Source organism: Saimiri boliviensis, chromosome 21, assembly GCF_048565385.1.
Source record: "Saimiri boliviensis isolate mSaiBol1 chromosome 21, mSaiBol1.pri, whole genome shotgun sequence".
Lineage (NCBI taxonomy): Eukaryota > Metazoa > Chordata > Mammalia > Primates > Cebidae > Saimiri > Saimiri boliviensis.
In genome coordinates, this window is record NC_133469.1 from 27,888,040 (window position 1) to 27,906,170 (window position 18,131).

The following is an 18,131-nucleotide window of genomic DNA, read 5'->3' on the forward strand; positions in this document are numbered from 1 at the left end:
GCCAGTCTTTGGGCGGTTCCCATTTGTCTCAGACATTCCCATCCTGTGCCCTTCACCCTCAAAGTTCTGCCTGTTACAAAATCCAACACCGTTACTATTTTTTAACAGTTCCGAAAAGCCGTAACTGACATACAATCAACTACATATTTCAAGTGTACAATCTGACGAGTTTTGACGTACGTGTATTCCCGAGGAATCATAACGCCAGTGAAAACAATGAGCACATTCCTTACTCCCTGAGGCCTGCTCCTGCCTCTTCGGAACCCGTCCCTCCTTCCATCCCTGTCCTCAAGCAGCCACCGTTTGCTGTCTGTCACCACGGATTGGTTTGTGTGTTGCAGACTTGCAGGTGAATGGGGTCGTGCACTCCACGCTCTTCTTCATTGGTGTCTCTTACGCAGCGTAATTATTTTGAGATTCGTCCACATTGAGGTGCATACCAATAACTCGTTCCTTTCATCGGAGCGCTTTTCCATGGCGTGGATGTGCCAGTGTGTTCATCCCATGCACTTGGTGACCGGCCTTTGAGTCGATTCCAGTTGAGAGCTGTGATGAATGAAGCCGCTGCGAACATTCCTGTACAAGTCTTTGCATGGACAAATGCTCTCGTTTCTCTTGGGTAAATACCTGTGAGTGACATGGCCAGATCCTACGGTAGGTGTACGCTAAACTTGTTGAGAAACCGCCAAACTGTCAAAGCGTTTGCAGCGTGTTGCACCCCCAGCCTCAGGGTGCGAGCGGCGTGGTTGCTCCATGTTCTCACTGTGGTCATTGGGTGCGATGCTGGCGTTTCATCATTGGAGATGCTGAAAGGAACAAAAACCCCATAAAAATGGGTCTGACGATAAGTTCACCAGTTGGAAAGGGAGTGTTAGTGTGGGGTTCAGCAAACTATGGCCTGTGAATCGAAAATGAATTTTGCATTTTTAAAAGGTTGCAAAAGAAACCCAAAACCACCCAAAACACGAAGAAGGTATGACAGAGACGGCACGGGACTTTCAGAGCCGGAAATATTTACTATATGGCCCTTTACAGGACGTTTTCCAAGTCCTGGATGCTCAGATCCACCCATGTCCTTCCCATCCTCCTTCGCCCTTCTCGGCATCTTATTCCCTCATGGTCCCCAAATGGCTGCCACAGTTCCAGCCATCCTTGGGATCCTGAACGACATCCCACCAGGGAAGAGGTGCATCACCGGGAAGACGTCTCCCCATAGTCTACCCGGCAGACTTCTCTCCAGGTCCGGTTGACCAGGATTTGGTAGGCCGAGGGTTGTGGAAATACAGACACTTAGAAAATGGCAAAAGGAACGCTGTGATGTAAGAAGCCCAGGAGTTGAGGAGCAGAGAAGGTGCTTTACTTGGAGGGCAGAGCAGCACAGAAGGCTCCCTGGAGGTGGCGACCTCAGCACAAAGCAGAAATTGGCTAGAGAAAAGGGCAGGGAAGAGAAGGTATTGCATTGCAAATAGAATAGTAGTTCTTCCATCCCTCCCCTTCCCTCCCCTCATCTCTCTCCCCTTTCCTTCCCTAAATAAGAAGCATTGGCCGGGCATGGTAGCTCACGCCTGTAATGCCAGCACTTTGGGAGACTTGGGTGGGCGGATCATAAGGTCACGAGTTGAAGACCAGCCTGGCCAACATGGCGAAACCCCATCTCTACTAAAGATACAAAAAATTAGCTGGATGTGGTGGCACGGGCCTGCAATCCCAGCTACTTGGGAGGCTGAGGCAGGAGAATTGCTTGAACCTGGGAGGCGGAGGTTGCAGTGAGCCAAGATGGTGCCACTGCACTCCAGCCTGGGAAACAGAGTGAGACTCCGTTTCAAAAGCAAAGAAAACAAAACAAGAAGCATCAAGGCTCTGTAGGATCTGCAGAGAGTTCGGGTTGCTGAGGGGGGCAGCCTTTGCAGCAGGAGACGACTGGGTGGGGGGGCTAGGGGGGTTTTCTTTGATTGCCCTGATGCTGGGGATTCTGGAAGAGATGAAATCCAGGCTAGCCCACGGTCTAGGACTCTGAGGCTGTGGAATGTGCATTGTACCCCAAAGACGGGCTGCCACGGGGACCTATGGAATCACACCCCTTTGTCGAGATGCCAAGGCTGCCTGGCCGCCCCGTTTCCTGCCCTCCCCGCCCACCCCAGTGTGGCTCCTGGCACAGCGTGGGTGGCGCAAAGGAGAGGCTCTCCGCGTGCAGAGAAGCAAGACATGTGAGAACAGACCTCCAGCCGCGTCAGGAGAAAGCACTCCTGGGTGGGGACTGCGCCACAGCAAGACCATTCCTCACAGCCGCTGTGAGATGAGAGAGGGGCGGGGCTGCCCAGCTGAGTGATGGAAATGATGGGGGTGGGGCGTGTGCCACTGCTCCCTTGCCCAGAGAGCCAAAGCTGCTAAGAGGGTGGTTCAGAGCGCAGGCCCTCCAAGTCAGACGTTGCCACTAAGCTGCTACACAGCCTCCAGCCTTCACTCTCTGCCTCAGTTTCCTCCTCTGTACAATGGGGATACTTGTTTTGTTCCCATGATTTCCATCTGGAAAAGGAGGCAACTGAGGCAGGAGAAGGCTGTGTAAGGTCCCCGGGCCATACAGCATTTGTAACTGTGTCTGGTGGCCTTGCAGAGGAAGGCCGGTCAGAGCATATAATGCTACCACCACCTGGTAGAAGGCTACGGTTTTTCTTCCCCTTTTAAAGGCAAAGAAGGGGAAGCTCAGGTAAGGTACGCTGCTTGCCCAGGGTCACACAGCAAGGAGCTGGAGGGCCAGGCAGTCAGACTCTGGAGCCCTGCCCTAAACCGTGCCTGCGAGGATGACATGAGATGATGTGGGGCCCGGCACACATGATATGGCCTGTCAGCTCTTAGGAAATATGTGCTCTATCAGAGCAGCCTTTGGACGAGTGTGGATTTAGCCTGGGGAAGGGAGCGTTTCTCTTTTTAGGTTTGTTTTTCAAAATGTGAGTACTTAAGACACTCATTCCAATGGTGGATTCCAGTGGGGCACTCCCCAGTGGAATATCTGTGCCTGTGGCTGGGGGTCTGCTGTGTGCTTTTGGCTTGCACCAATACCTGGGAGGTAGGTATCATGATTTCCATCTGCAAAAGGAGGCAGCTGAGGCAGGAGAAGGCTGTGTAAGGGCCCCGGGGCCACACAGTATTTGTAACTGTGTCTGGTGGCCTTGCAGAGGAAGGCCGGGGGTTTCGAGCTGGTCTCTCCTGTGGTCTTCCTGGATAGCCCCCTTGGGGAATCAAGGCCCAGAGAGGAGGGGAGCACTGCCTGGGGCCCCACAGTAGTGTGGGCAGAGCCCGGCTCTTCTTCTGAATTCAGCCTGGGCAGGAGGGCATACAAGGTGCCCACCCAGACCCGCTGGTCACTGGAGCTGTCAACGTGGTTGAATTTTTGTCAGAACGGAGTATGGGGGGCGGTCCCCCTGCTGGCAAACCTTGTGTTTTTCACCATCAGGCTTCAGTCAGGGTTCACGGCCAATCTAAGTGCGAGTAGGAGAAAGCAAAATGGAGCAGAGGGAAGGAGGCACACAGGGCGGGGTCTTCCCTCCCGGGACCACATCTTCTGCCCCCCATGATCCAGCTGACACAAATGGGGGTGTTCCCAGGGGCAGGGTAGCGCGGTGGTTAAGGCCACAGGTTTTGAGTTCCACCCAGCCGTGGGTGGTGTCACACAGCTCTACGCATAGCAGATGCCTGACTTGGACTAGTGACATCATTGTTCATAGCCTCTGTCGTCCCATCTGTACAATGGAGATTACACCCTTCCTGGATTACACCTGGCGAGAAGGCAGTAGAGCGCATAGTAGGCCACTGGCGAGTGAGAGCTCCCGTGAGGTGTCACTGTGCTTACTCCAAATGCCAAGTAAAACAGTTGCACAGGCTAGGGATTGGGTCGCTGGCTTCCCTGCTACAGTACCTGGTTCCAGAAGAAGGCATTCAAGAAAGAGCTGGTTGAAGTCAGAAGGACGGGAGGGAGGGAGGAAGGGAAGACAGAAAGGCCTTCTCCTCCTTTCAATATTTTAGGGTACCCATGGAGACCTTTACAATCTCTGAGTGTTGCGTAGGGGGCAGTTCAGCCCAGGAGCGCAAACTCACCGGTCAGAAATACATTTCCCAGGGGAGGTCACGTGTCCCTCATCCCAGTTCTCACTTCTTGTTTCCCAAGAACATCTTGCTTTGTTTGGCTAGCTGAGCCAAAAATGTGGAGCTTCAGCTGCTGTGGTGGAAAGAAACACGTTGTCTAGCCCCAGGCGAGGTGGCAAAAGACACGAGCAGAGCTCCCCTACTCCTGCCCAGGGGGCTGGTTACCCCAGAACTGCTGGGTGGTCCAGTGAGTTAAGTCAGGCAGGGGAATTAGGTGGGGGGCCTTCCGCCTGCCTGCTCCCATTTTAGAGAAGGCCAGGGTGTGCAGCCTTAGGAGATGCCGGCCTCATGGAAGACGGGCTGTAATTATAGACTGGCTTCTCCATGCCAGCCAGGGCCACATGGCAGACCGTCCACAGTGTGGAAACCGCTGCTCTCTGCTTGAGCTGAGGGTGGGTCCTGATAAAGGAAGGTGATGAGTTTCTGTCTGTTTCTAGAAAAATTTCCTTGCTAGATGATTATTTTTTTGCTCGTCGCAAGGTTAATGAAAGACATCTTGGGTCACTAAAATGACTGTTTGAAGAAGAATGTGATAAATTAACACAAGGAAATCTTCTTGGGCTTGGTTTATAAATAATCTGGGATTGACTTGTAAAAGCAAGTCATTTCTATTTTTTTTTTTGTCTTTTATCTGAATTCTTTTCCCTGTTGCCTTGGAAACAAGTCTCCCGAGAAGGATGTTGGGAGTTCTGTGACTTGGGTTCAAGCCTCAGTGATTCCTCCATTTCGCACGGTGGGTGTGAGAAGATCCTCTTGAGGATGATGGGTATCAAGGGTGGACAGGACACGTTCCTGTCGCCCATGGGTTCAGCACCCAGAGGGGAAGACTGATGGGTAAACCAAATAACAGCCAGGTACACTGTGTGATTCAGTGGGGTTTATGTAGGCAAGGTGGGAGCCCAGAGGTACCCCCTGTCCCCATGGACATAAGGAAATGGGAGTATTAAGCTGAGCTGTGGTGGACTGGATGCTGGCCAGGTGAGGAAGGGGTGGAAAGGCGTCTTAGCCAGAGGGAACAGCATGTGCAAAGGGCTGAACGAGAAATGGTGTGGCACATTCACGGATGAACATCTGTCCAATTTGCCCAGGGTAGAAAGGACTGGGGAGACAGGTGATATGTGAGGTTGCAGACGCTGTCAAAGTCCAGATCAGGCACAATTCCTGGGAGATATCAGCGAGGGCGCCTGCTGCCGATGGACTGTGAGGTCTTAGGGCAGCCCTTGATTTAGGCTTGTTTCTTTATTATAAAGTGGGAGGGTTGGCCTAGGTTGGACCCTGCTGGTGTCCTGGTTCTGACTGTCTAGGGTTCTGTGCTTCATTTCAACAGTGAGATCGTAGGAATTAGAACAGAAAAACCATCATCCCTTGCCATTTATTGAATGTTTTTCTTGTTGTTTTGAGACAGAGTCTTGCTCTGTCGCCTAGGCTGGAGTGCAGTGGTGCAATCTCCGCTCACTGCAGCCTTCACCTAGAGGTTCAAGCAATGCTCCTGCCTCAGCCTCCCCAGTAGCTGGGATTACAGGCACACACCCCCATTCAAGCTAATTTTTGTATTATTTATTTATTTATTCTTTGAGATGGAGTCTTGCTCTGTCACCCAGGCTGGAGTGCAGTGGCATGATCTCAGCTCACTGCAACCTCCACCTCTGGGTTCAAGCAATTCCCTGCCTCAGCCTCCCAAGTAGCTGGGAATACAGGCACCCACCACCATGCCCAGTTAATTTTTGTATTTTTAGTAGAGATGGGGTTTCACCATCTTGGCCAGGCTGGTATTGAGCTCCTGACCTCGTGATCCACCCACCTTGGCCTCCCAAAGTGCTGGGATTACAGGCGTGAGCCACCGTGCCTGGCCTAATTTTTGTATTTTTAGTAGATCTGGGTTTTGCCATGTTGGTCGGGCTGGTATTGAACTCCTGGCCTCAAGTGATCCACCCGCCTGAGTCTACCAAAGTGCGGGGATTACAGGTGTGACCACCACACCCGGCCTTATTGAGTGTTAACTATGTACCAGGGGCACAAATTATCTCAGTTTGTTGTTGTTGTTGTTGTTGTTGCAACCTTTTGAAGGGGGTGGGCTTCATACAAGATGAGAAAATCATGACTCTGGTGACGTAGGCCTTAGGCGGATGCCCCGCGCCATCAGCTACGTTCTGCCTGACAGTGTTGCTTCATCCGAAAGGGAGAACACAGTAGGTCGAAGCTGAGTTCGCGAGCCAGCCCTTCCCACTTGTTGTCCTGGGAAGTCGTCTCCAGGCCAGTCGACAAGAAAGGAAAACTACTGCAGCTGGGCAAGACTTCAGAAGGCTCTTCCTGACCCTCACGAGAGGGCTGGGGGACAGAAGTGTAGAGAACGAGGTGGTGAAAGGCTTTGGGATCAGACAAGTCTGGGTTCCAGTCCCAGAGCCTTCTTGCCAGCTCAGTGACCTTGGACAAGTCCCTTTGGCTCTTCCTACCTCACCGTCCCCTGTAAAATGAGGATCATCACTAATAGGACTCACGCTTGACGGTTGTATTGATGGTTAAGTGAGGTAAGATGTGCGAGAACCACTTCCTGGTACACAGTAAATCCTCATTAGTGGTGGTTATTATTTCCAATGTACCCCCTTCTTTTCTGTTTGTTTTGTTTTGTGATAGAGTCTTACTCTGTCTCGCAGGCTGGAGTGCAGTGGCGTGATCTCGGCTCACTGCCCACCTCCGGGGTTCAAGTGATCCTCCTGCCTCAGCCTCCTGAGTAGCTGGGATTATAGGCACCCACCACCAAGCCTGGCTAATTTTTGTATTTTTAGTACAGATGGGGTTTTTGCCATGTTGGCTGGGATGGTCTTGAACTCCTGACCTCAGGTGATCCACCCGCCTCAGCCTCCCAAAGTGCTGGGTTTACAGGCATGTAACGTGCCCAGCCCCAACCTTCTTTATTAACGTAATACGAGTGTACCTCTTGGTCTAGGATGCACAGTCCTGGAATGTCTAATCTTTTAGGAAGCAGGATGTGAAGAGGGTAGTATAAATGAGCCTTCTGCAGGAGATTTGGGGAAAGCTGAAGGTTATCTTGGAGGTGAGAGAGGAGGGGAAGGCAGCCATAGGCAGGGATCTCACATGTCCAAAACTCCAAGGGCAGGACGGAATGTGCCCTTACTTCCTGACCTTTCAATGTGCTATTCTGTCTTTCAGCCCTCTTGGAATACTCCTGTTCATGCTTCAAAACCCCACCCGGATACCCCTCTTTTCATTGTAAGTCCTTAATAAGTGATCCTTTCCCCTGGGACCTTCTTTCCTCAACCTTTGAGTTTCTTGGTAGCGGTTCACCCCTCCCTGTTATGTTTCCAAGCGTGTTACTCACTTGTTCATCAGAACCCTTGGCAATTGTTCTTTTTTGCCCTCCCGTTTCTTCCACCAGACCAGAGATTCTGGAAATTACATGTTGGTATTAGATATGGGGGCAAAAATGGGATAGCCTCAGATTTCAGATGGCCTTTGGGGACACCTTCCAACATTAATGGCTAAGAATCAGATAGATACACTGAGCTCTTCAGAGGCCATAGGTCCCCTCAGGACCAACACTGTCTTACAGAAAGTAACTCTCCAGGGAATGTTTGTTGAATGAATGAATGACTGACATTCTGATTTCTTTTCTTTTTTCTTTTTTTTTTTTTTGTGACTGAGTCTTGCTCTGTTGCCCAGGCTGGAATGCAATGGCATGTTCTCAGCTCACTGCAAGCTCCGCCTCCTGGATTCAAGCAATTCTCCTGCCTCAGCCTCCCAGGTAGCTGGGATTACAGGCGCCCACCATCACACCCAGCTCATTTTTGTATTTTTAGTAGAGACAGGGTTTCACCATGCTGGCCAGGCTGATCTCAAACTGCTGATCTCAGGCAGTCCACCTGCCTCAGCCTCCCAAAGTTCTGGGATGACGGGCGTGAGCCACTGCGCTTGGCCCATTTTCTGATTTGTGAAACCACACGTGCTTATCTGGACATGGCGATCTCTGTGTCTCACCTCACATTGGAGATGAAATTCCCATTTGCTTCCTGGATCTCAGCAGCTTCTCCAGCATTTTTTGGATTAATTATATAAGAAAGAGATGGTTTTCTTTCTTTTTTGATGCCCAGAAACATCCCAAGGTTTCCTGGAGAGAACAGAAGACTTTGCAGAAAAAGTCCTCTTGCGGGGGGGATTGGGGGGGGGATGCTTGTGCTGCCCCAGTTTTCAGGAAGCGAAGCTTTTTATAGTCATACTTGCAGACCGCTCTGTACCTAAAGGAAGCCAGGAGGGAACAAGCAGACATCTGGCTTCGTAGCTCACTTCTGTGCCCCTCTCCCGCTTCTGGAAGGAGGCAGAACTGGGTGATCCCACCTGCCATTTGGTCCCTGCTTTTCTGGGCGCTCGTCTGCCATCCAGACTGATTTGGTGAGGGCCAGGATATAGAGCTTGTCACAGGTGCGAGGCTGGGCATGCCAAATTCTACGACCTAACAGTCATGTGACCTTAGGTTGGTCATTTCACTTCTCTCTGTCACAGTTTTTCCATCTGTAAAATGGGAGTGATACTCATATTAATAGTATCAACCTCCTTTCATTGTTGGGAGGAGCTGATGGTGTGATACACAGATGCAATGCAGTGCAATGCCTGCACATACTAAGTGCTCAGTCAGCAGTGGTGATGGTGGTGGTGGTGGTGGTGATGGTGGTGGTGGTGGTGGTGGTCTTTGGTTAGATTCCTTAGAAGCAGGGACTGATGAGGATTCTGGTGCAGTGATTGATTGAGGGAAAGCTCTCAAGTGAAACCCATAAGAATAAAAGGGCAACAGACTGGGGCAGGGGACAAAGCTAAGTTCAGACATGGTTTCAGCTGAGCCCCAGCCTCAGCCCAGTCCCATGGGTGTGAATTACATCAGTGAGTTGGTGGCGCCCTGAGGCAGGGAGACCTGGGGGTTGCGTTCCGTATTGGTCAGTCATCTGCAGTGGGCATCTGAGCGTAGCCTTCAATAAGGGCAGTTCTCCAGAGGAGGGTGGAGCTCGGAGTCTTTTGTAACCGGCATTCACAACAGCTGAATGGTGTGTGCACCTTCTAGAAAAGGGGATGTTAGTCAGGGGAGGTGCCAGCTGCACTGACGAAAATGATGCATTTGGTGAAAACCAGAGAAGTCAAGTAATTTGCTCACCATCACACAGCTAATAAGAGCTATAGCTGGATCTCCAAACCCTTAATCATGATACTCTACTTATTTAGCAAAGATGAGATGGGTCTGGAATAAGGCAAGTGAGATGCTTACATAGGGCATAAAATTGGGAGACATCAAGAAAAGTCAGTGATCATTATATATAATATTTTAACTGTCTTTTAAAAATTAAAATTAATGCAAAAATTTATGATGAGAAAAGAATCAGAACTGTAAATAAAAACAGGATCAGTATTATTTTTTTCCTCTTGCCTCTGGCGCCAGCGTGGCTTACACAGCACTGAGCAAGTCCCTTTTTGAATAGTTAGGTTCTTACCCTTTTTCATCGTTAGCTATGTGACTGTGATGAGCATTCTTGTAGCAAAATGTTTGTATATTATTATTGTTCTTTCCAAAGGAATTCCCGTGTGTAGAATTGGATCACCAACTATTGGGTCAAAAGTTAGACACAGGCCTCCGCCAAACTTTTATTATGAAAATGTTCAAACACATAGAAAAATTATGTAGGAACACACCCATCAGCTACATTCTATAACATTTTGCTGTGGATGCTTTATAAAGACACACCCATCCATCCATGGCACTTTTTTTTTTTTTTTTTTTGAGACAGGGCCTCGCTCTGTTTCCCAGGCTAGAGTGCAGTGGTGTGATCACAGCTCACTGCAGCCTTAACTTCCCAGGCTCAAGCAATCCTTATGCCTCAGCCTCCAGGGTAGCTGGGACTACATAGTTCAAATAATCCTCTCACCATGGGCTCCCAAAGAGCTGGGATTACAGGCATGAGCCACGTTACCCAGCACTCCATTTTTTTGTGTGTGTGCATTTCAAAATAAATTATTGATTGGCCTGGGGTGGTAGCTCATGCCTGTAATCCCAGCACTTTGGGAGGCTGAGGCGAGCAGACCATGAGGTCAGGAGTTTGAGACCAGCCTGACCAACATGGTAAAACCCTGCCTCTGCTAAAAATACAAAAATTAGCCAGGCATGGTGTTGTGTGTGCCTGTAATCCCAGCTATTCAGGAGGCTGAGGTAGGAGAATCGCCTGAACCCGGGAGGCAGAGATTGCAATAAGCTGAGATTATGCCACTACACTGCAGCCTGGGTGACAGAGTGAGACTCCATCTGAAAAAAAAAAAAAAATTACAGACATCAGTACACTTCAGCTGTACCTTTCAATATGCATGTCATTAACTGGCAAGCCATTATTTTTAAGGCTTTTGATCTAGGGTGTTAAATTTCCTCCAGGAAGTATATACCAGTTTTCATTTCCAGCTGCTGTGGGTATTTGTGTCTGTTTTACCCCCACAACCTCGACAACACTGGGTATGATCATTTTAAAGGTGTTTTACGTTCTACTTTGACTTAACATTTTTCCTTGTGAGGACCCCAGTGGATTTTCCACCTCTGTGTCCAGATGGTCTGTTAAAAAGCTGTGTACCATTCCAGTCATCTAAGTATTTCTGGTGTGACTCTCCTGGGGCCAGCAGGGAGGACTCAGCTCTTTCTCAGGTCTGTTCCTGTGTCCACCCTGGATGTCCCTGGCCTGCGTGGTGAGGGAGCAGGGCCATGAAGAGGCCTTCCTGGTGCTCACGATGGGCACTCTGTGTGGGGAAAATTGGCAAACTTTGGAGGCCCGCTTTGGATGCCAGAAGTCATGGGACCTAGAAGGCTGCATGTGGTGGAGGGTCGAGCCAAGCACCCGTGGAAGTGGAATCTGGCCCCGTGTATGTTTCCTCACCTGCATGGTGGGGTAATGCTTCTGGATATATCAGTTTAAGGTATATAGGCTGCTCCCAGAGCCCCTTGCCCCTCTTGTAAGCTGCCCCCTCCCCCCATCTTCTGCTTCAACCTTCGGTGTTCTCATGGATCAGGTACCTACTTGCCTCTGGGCATTTGCATCTCTGTGATTTCTGTGGGCCAGGAATTTGGGAGCAGTGTGGCTGAGTGACCCTGACTTGGAGTTTCTTAGGCGGTTGTGCTCAGTGTATTGGCCAGCTAAGGGTTTGACTAGAGATGGGGCACCTGCTTCCATACTAGCTCACTCACACGGCTGGCAAGTGCTGCTAGCGGCTGGCTGGAGGCGTCAGATTCTCTCCATGTGGGTTTCTGTGTGTGACTGCTTGAGCATCCTCACAATATGGTGGCTGGTTTTCCCCAGCATGACCTCAGAGAACTAGGTGGAAATCATGATGCCTTTTATGACCAAGCTTTAGAAGTTCTGCACTATCACTTTTTCTTTTTTCTTTCCTCGCCCTTTTTTGTTTGTTTGTTTGTTTTTGGAGACAGAGTCTCACTCTGTTGCCCATGCTGGAGTGCAGTGGTGCGATCTCCACTCACTGCAACCTCTGCCACCCAGGTTCAAGTGATTCTCCTGCCTCAGTCTCCTGAGTAGCTGGGATTACAGGCACCTGCCACCGTGACTGGCTAATTTTTGTAGTTTTAGTAGGAATGGGATTTTACCATCTTGGCCAGGCTGGTCTTGAACTCCTGACCTCGTGATCCACCTGCCTTGGCCTCCCCAAAGTGCTGGGATTAGAAGTGTGGGCCACCATGCCCAGCCCATCATTTCTTCTTTACTGTGCTAAGCACATGAACCAACCTTCCTTCATTGTGGGAGGGTCTGAATAAAAGGGGGCAAGGATTATTGAGAGTCATCTTGGAGGATGCCTGTCAGGCATGACCTTGGTATATGATTTCACCTCTGTGGACCTCAGTCTCCTCCTTTGTCAAATGAGTTCATGCAAAAAAATTCATGAGTTGATTCCTGTGAATGCTTAGAAGGTGTTAGATACTTAGTTACCTCTCAATAAATATTAGCCACCACTGTCATCCCCTGGTGGGCTATGAGGCGTTTGTTCTTAATCTCTATGCAGTTATTAATCTCTCTGGCTCAGAATAGGCACCCTCTGAATCTTTATTAAATGGAGGAGTGAAAGAATGAATGAGGCTGGATGCGGTGGCTCATGCTTGTAATCCCAGCACTTTGGGAGGCTGAGGCAGGTGGATTGCTTGAGACTGGGGGTTCGAGACCAGCCCGGGCAACACATCTCTACAAAATTACACACAAAAAAATTAGCTGAGTGTGGTGGCACATATCTGTAGTCCCAGCTATTTGGGAGGCTGAGGTGGGAGGATTCCTTGAACCTGGGAGGTCAAGGGTGCAGTGAGCTGTGATCACACCACTGCACTCCAGTCAGGGTGACAGAGTGAGATCCTGAATCCAAAAAGAAAAAAAGGAAGAGAGAGAGAGAGAGAGAGAGAGAGAGAGAGAGAGAGAGAGAGAATGAATAGTTGTAAGGAGTAGGAATACGTAGACAAGAAAGAGGTCTGTCGGCCCCATTGCCGTAGAGTTCTTTGTGATAAACTTTTCTCAAGTGAGGCCCTTTGACCAGTGTCTAGAAAACAAATATTTGTTCAGAACTGAAGTCAGGTGATGGTGGAAAGGACATGGGATGGATTTGGAGCGACCTGGGTTTCAATCCTGGACTTGGTGTCTGAACAATAAATATTTACAGAGCCTTAACTCTGGGCCAGGTACCGTATCAGACCTGGGAAAAACCTGGGGTGGGAGCAGCTCTGGTGCATGCCCTGGTGCCATCTTTGCTGTGTGACCTTGGGCTAGTGAATCTATGTCTCTGAATCTGCATCTCCTTGTCTGTAAAAGTAGTGGGTTTAGGGGTACATGGATCCCTGCTGGGAGGAGAAACCTCCTTTAACAGGTGTGCCTGACCTGCAGGATCCAGCTGCTGCCCACCCCTTTCTAACAACCCCTGACATGTTTGGATTATCCAGACAGAGGGCAGAGAATCTGCCTGGGTGAGATGGGCAGGGCCTGGCGAGGGAAGCCGGTGTTAGGGTCTAGTCATACCCCCAACCCCCAGTACTCCAGCTCTGTAAGGGTTAAAACCCAGTGAGCTCGTGTGACCTGGTGTAAAGCATGAATCATTCCCATTGCTCCCAGTGCTGAGCCTGCCACCCAGGATGGGGCAGATGCTGTGCCCCAGGTTGCCATGGAAACTCCGCCTGTACTGAAATACAGCCTGCTCCAGTCCTTCCTGGCAGGGGGCCTCAGGGGCTGTCTCACCTGGCTCAGTGTTGACTTCCAGGGAGGGAGGGAGAGACAGCTGAGAAGGAAAGAGAGAGAGAGAGAGAGAGAGAGAGAGAGAGAGAGATAGAGAGAGAGAGAGAGAGAGAGAGGAAGAGAAGCCAGTGGAAGTTGAGGCACAGGGAGAGGGAGGAGAGCGGGGCTGAGAAACCAACAGTGAAACAGACCACGAGAGGGAGACAGACTGACAGGCGACCAGAGGTCCCAAGATGCTGCCTGGAACTGTAGAGGCAGAAGCAGTTTCCCAGCAGTGCTAACCTTCCCGGGGCTGCCAGATCTCCGACATACAGGCGCGCGCGCGCACACACACACACACACACACACGTGCAGCCGCATTTCCTGGTGCGCTTGCAGCGAGGGCACAGGGGTGGGTAGACTGGCAGGCACGTGAAGTTGCCATCAGCCCCGAGGGACCGTGAGCGAGTTGAGACTTGGGGGAGAAAACAATGGGGGCGGACGTCAGCTCCCTGGGCGGCCGCTGCCACCGCCCCCGCCTCTCCGAGGCCCCTCCTGCATTCCTGGGCAGCGAAGCCCCTCGTTAAGGCGGGGGCTGATGTCATCCCTGGCTGCTCAGCCAGGGGACCCGGGGGCCCTGGTGGCTGCCTCCGGAAGTGAGCTAGCTGCCTGCCGGCTGACAGGTTTGGAATCTCCAGCCAGAGGACAGAGAACCTGCATGGGTCAGGTGAGCGGGGTCTGGCCGAGGGCAGCTGGGCAGGGGACAGCAGGGTGCAGCAGCCTGCCCACTGGAACCTTCCGGGGTGCACCTCAGGGGGGCTGCCTACCTGAAGGGAAGTGAGGACGAGGGTGCCCAAGGCCGCCCCCTCCCCCCCCACCTTTCGGGGGCCGTCACGCCCTGGAGTGAGAGCCGCCTGCTCGTTCCTCAAAGCTCCTCGTCGCGGCCGATCAGCTGGGCGAGCCCTGCGGTTGGAACCTGGACTGCCCAGTGTGTTGACTTTACGGCTCCGCTGGGGTGGACTCCCAGCCTGCCACTTAGCTGCCTCGTAATTCCGAGCGGTGCCCGTGGATGCAGCCGGCTGCTGGCTCAGGGATGTTTACTTACCCTTGGTTTGCCTGAAGAGAGCTGCTGGGTTTTCCTGTTTTTTTTGTTTTGTTTTGTTTTTTGGTTTTTTTTGTTTGTTTGTTTGTTGGCTTTTCCTCCAAGCAAGCCCAGAACTTCCATGAGCAAAAGAGTCGTAAGAGGGGAGAGGAGCCTGGCATTTTAATTGCTCTCCCTCCCTCACCTCCTCCTTCCCTCTCCTCCTGGCTGGCCCCATGGATTACCTGGGAGATAAACTCACAGTGGCTCAGACCCACATGACCCAGTGGATGGGCACCGTTAGGAGGTCCTTCCAGGAAGCCCTCAATTTGGTGACCACCACGGTGGGGCACGATCGGACGAGCGCAGAGCCGGCCAGCCGCACCCCCTTCAAGCGCACCTCCTCCTTCCGACACCTGGCCTCCCGGAGTCGGGAATCTTTCCGCCGCTTCTCTGCCCGCAGCCAACAGAGATTTTCTTCACTGAGGAAAAGACAGACAGACTCGGAACCGCCAGATATTGTAAGCTTACGATATTTTAGAAAATATTAAAACAATACTGAAAGCTTCCTCCCCTCCAGTCCTCCCAGGGAGGGGGTCCCAGACATCAGACGAGGGAAGTTACTTCTCCCAGAATAGTTGTCAAAGCCCAGGCCCTCCGGGTTCCCTGCACCTGGGAAGGAGGCACGTAGCCATAGTTCCTCTGTCTCCTGAAGTCGGTCAGGAGATTTTTGCTGGAGTCGAGGTCTGTGTGGACAGGGCCAGCACGTGAGTTGCGCCGAATTTGCCCGGTTGATTTATGTTTTAAGTGTGAACGCCCCAGCCCCTGACACGAAAGCTTGTCCTTCCCCCTATTTTTAGGGTGGATTAGTGGCACCTGCTTCAGCTCCTGTCACCCTGCTAGGAAGAACAAGTGGCCATGTCTTGGGCACGCTGAGCTGTAGCTTCTGTGGTCCCACTGAGCTCTCATCTCATTGCCAAGGAAAGGGCTTTGTGAGACCGAGGTGGTGGGCGAGTTTACTCGCTGACCATGAACCTGGGGCTTGGTGTGAGTGGGCCAGGGCGGGAGGCCTTGATTTCTCACTCAGGCAGGCTCGGGAGAGCTTGGCTGGAATGACAGCTCATGATTAAAAGCTCGGCCTGTGTCCTGCTAGGGGACGGTGCAGAAACAACTATAGAGACCTTACGACCATTTGGAGAGGTGGGACTGGGCCCCGAGTGCGAAAGTGCCTATGCTGTGGGGCAGCACAGTGAGTGAGTGGCAGAGCCGGGACCCGAACCCCAGGCCCTGACCTGCCCATTCAGGGTTCTTTCCAGTCCAGCTCCTGGTGGATGTTATCCCCTGGCTCTCCCGATAACCTCAGGTCTGCCCACGTCACCGACCAGGCCTGAACCTAAAGACAGTGCCTGGCATTTTCACATAGGAGACGTCTGCCACCTGACTGCGCTGGCTCCATTTGCAGGAGCACCTGAGGACAGGCGAAGGCCTAAGCCAGCCCCTTTTCTGGGTTCCTGCTAGTCAGGAGTGCCTACAGGCATGAGGGGACCCAGCATTTAGGAGGAGCCCTGAGCTGGCCCTCCCTACACTCGAGGTGGCAGGGCTCACAGCTGCCCTGCCAGGTACAGGGACTCAGTATCCCCTCTGCTGGCCCAGAGGTGGGGTGACACTCACCCCAGGTCACACAGCAGCTGGAGCGGGCAGGTGAAAATGTGGGACATTAGCTGAGCGCTTGGGCATGACACAAGGCTCATCGACAGCATGTCGCCTTCACACTGGGCCTGTGCTCCTTTGTGGCCTTGGACAAATTAGTGGAGCTTGAATTTATGCGACAGATTCCCCAATCTCTGGAAGGTGTGACTTGGCACAGGGAAACAAGGCCCCTCCTTCATGCTGTCTCCCCCTGCGTGTCTCTCTGTGTGATGTGTCTCTCTGCCTTGCTCTGTCTCTCCCTCTCTGTCACTCTTGTTCTCTCTCAGGGTATAGGGTTGCAGATAGGCAGGCTCTTTTGACATCGCTCTTTCCTCAGGCTGGGGAGTGGTGTGACCCCTGAATACCCTAGGCCTCTTCCGCTGTGTTACAGGTTGGTGCCACTGGCGAGAATGGCCTCTCCAGCTGGTTGAATGAATGAAGTTGCGTGGTACAGAGCCATTCCCTGTTATATCGAGATGCCTCCAGCAGTGTAAATATAGGCTAAATACATTCAAGCTTCGGGCTCATTTCCATGTAGCCACCTACCGGGTGGTAGGCACCAGCTGGCCTTGGCCTTGACAGCTTGAATCAGACTCCTGGCTGAGGAGCCCTGACCCATTCTTAAGCTTCAGTTTCTTCCTCCGTCCAATAAGGAGAACCAAGGGCTTGGTATGAGATTGAAGCAAGCCCCTGGCACAGTGGCAGGCACACAGTAGGTGCACAGTTATGAATATCCTCTCTCTTTTTGTTGCCTAGACACTCTGCCTGAGCAGGGTAAAGGCAGAGTTGGGATGGGAACGTGTGCCGTCTTGCAGAGAAGTCAACGAAAATGCAAGGCCAAAGAAAACTGCCTGGGGTTGAGTCCTGACTCTGCCAGTTCCCAGCTGTGTGACCTTGGGCAGACTCCTTCCCTCTCTGTTCCTTGATTTCCTCCTCTCTGAAATGGGGATGATCGTGTATTGATGGGCTGGTAAACGTGTGGTGGGTGTGGCTGTGTTTGGTGTGTGGTATATGTGCCTTAAAAATTTAATTCTTGTGACAACCAAACCTTTCCGCTCAAACCGTCCTTTCAAAGATTTTCAATGAGCTGGAAAACCCACACACGCCCCTTTCACTCAGGAACTTTACTTAAATCTGCGTTTTATGGGAAGAAACTTTTTAAAGCCGCTGACAATTACTTAAGAGTTTGGGACAACAGCCGTATCCATGGCTGGGGCTGGGAAGGGCCAGGATTTTAGTCTTTCCGACCTTGTCTGCGTGATTTATCTGAATAATCCATTCTTTTCATCGTGGTTCCTGCCTCTGGCTTGTATTTACTTAGAGCAATGTAGAAGAATCTATCACGGGCATAAAATAACCCTCAGAGGCGTGCCCTGAAATGTTTTCTAAAGCCAGCCCCGAAGTAATTTGCTAATGGCCTGCCTGCCTCTGTGTCCAAGGGATAAAAAGGAGAAAGAGGGAAAACAAACGCTTTGTCTCTGAGCCACAAAGGCAGGAAGAGACACGTTTGTGCTGCAGTCCCGTTTGAGCCTGAGAAGCATGCCTGGGACGCAGGCTTTAGCCCAGGAGACGAGGTGGGCGCCAGTTAGAGGCCAGACAGAAAATTCCAGAACCCAGGAACAATAGCAGTGGCACAGGGGCCAAGACTGGAATAAAAGTGGGAAGTTGGGGGGTCTCTGAGGCCACGGGGTGCTGCACGGAGAGGGCTTTGGAGTCGGACAGCCTTGGGTCTGAGTGCTGAGTGACCTGGGCCACCTTAAGTCACCTCTTTCAGCCTCAATGCCCTCATCTGAAACGTGGAGATTCAGCCGGGACTTGTCTGGCGGGTGGGTCCATGAGACAGCGTGGACTAAGAGCCAGCACAGCCCCGGCTGGCATGCAGGAGGTGCTGAGTAAATGTTCATTCCGCATTGCTTTCTGGGGGGCCTCAGACTGTAATGCAAGTCCCACCTTCCTGGAAGGCTTGACTGATGCCTTAG

At 51.6% G+C, this 18,131-nt stretch overlaps 1 protein-coding gene across 8 annotated transcripts in view; it reads left to right on the forward strand.

The window, feature by feature from the left end:
- The window catches only part of KIAA1671 (KIAA1671 ortholog), a 246,788-nt gene that overhangs the window by 150,636 nt on the left and 78,021 nt on the right, over positions 1-18,131 (forward strand). Inside the window, exon 1 of one of the 8 annotated variants that reach the window (XM_039462329.2) lies at positions 8,834-14,109. The exons of 6 other annotated variants lie outside the window; for them this stretch is intronic. In XM_039462329.2, the coding sequence (XP_039318263.1) occupies positions 13,981-14,109 (129 nt within the window). In that variant the 5' untranslated portion in view covers positions 8,834-13,980. Of the gene's footprint in view, positions 1-8,833; positions 14,985-18,131 lie in introns of those variants that run through there. One more of the 8 variants, XM_039462328.2, reaches the window with a different exon arrangement.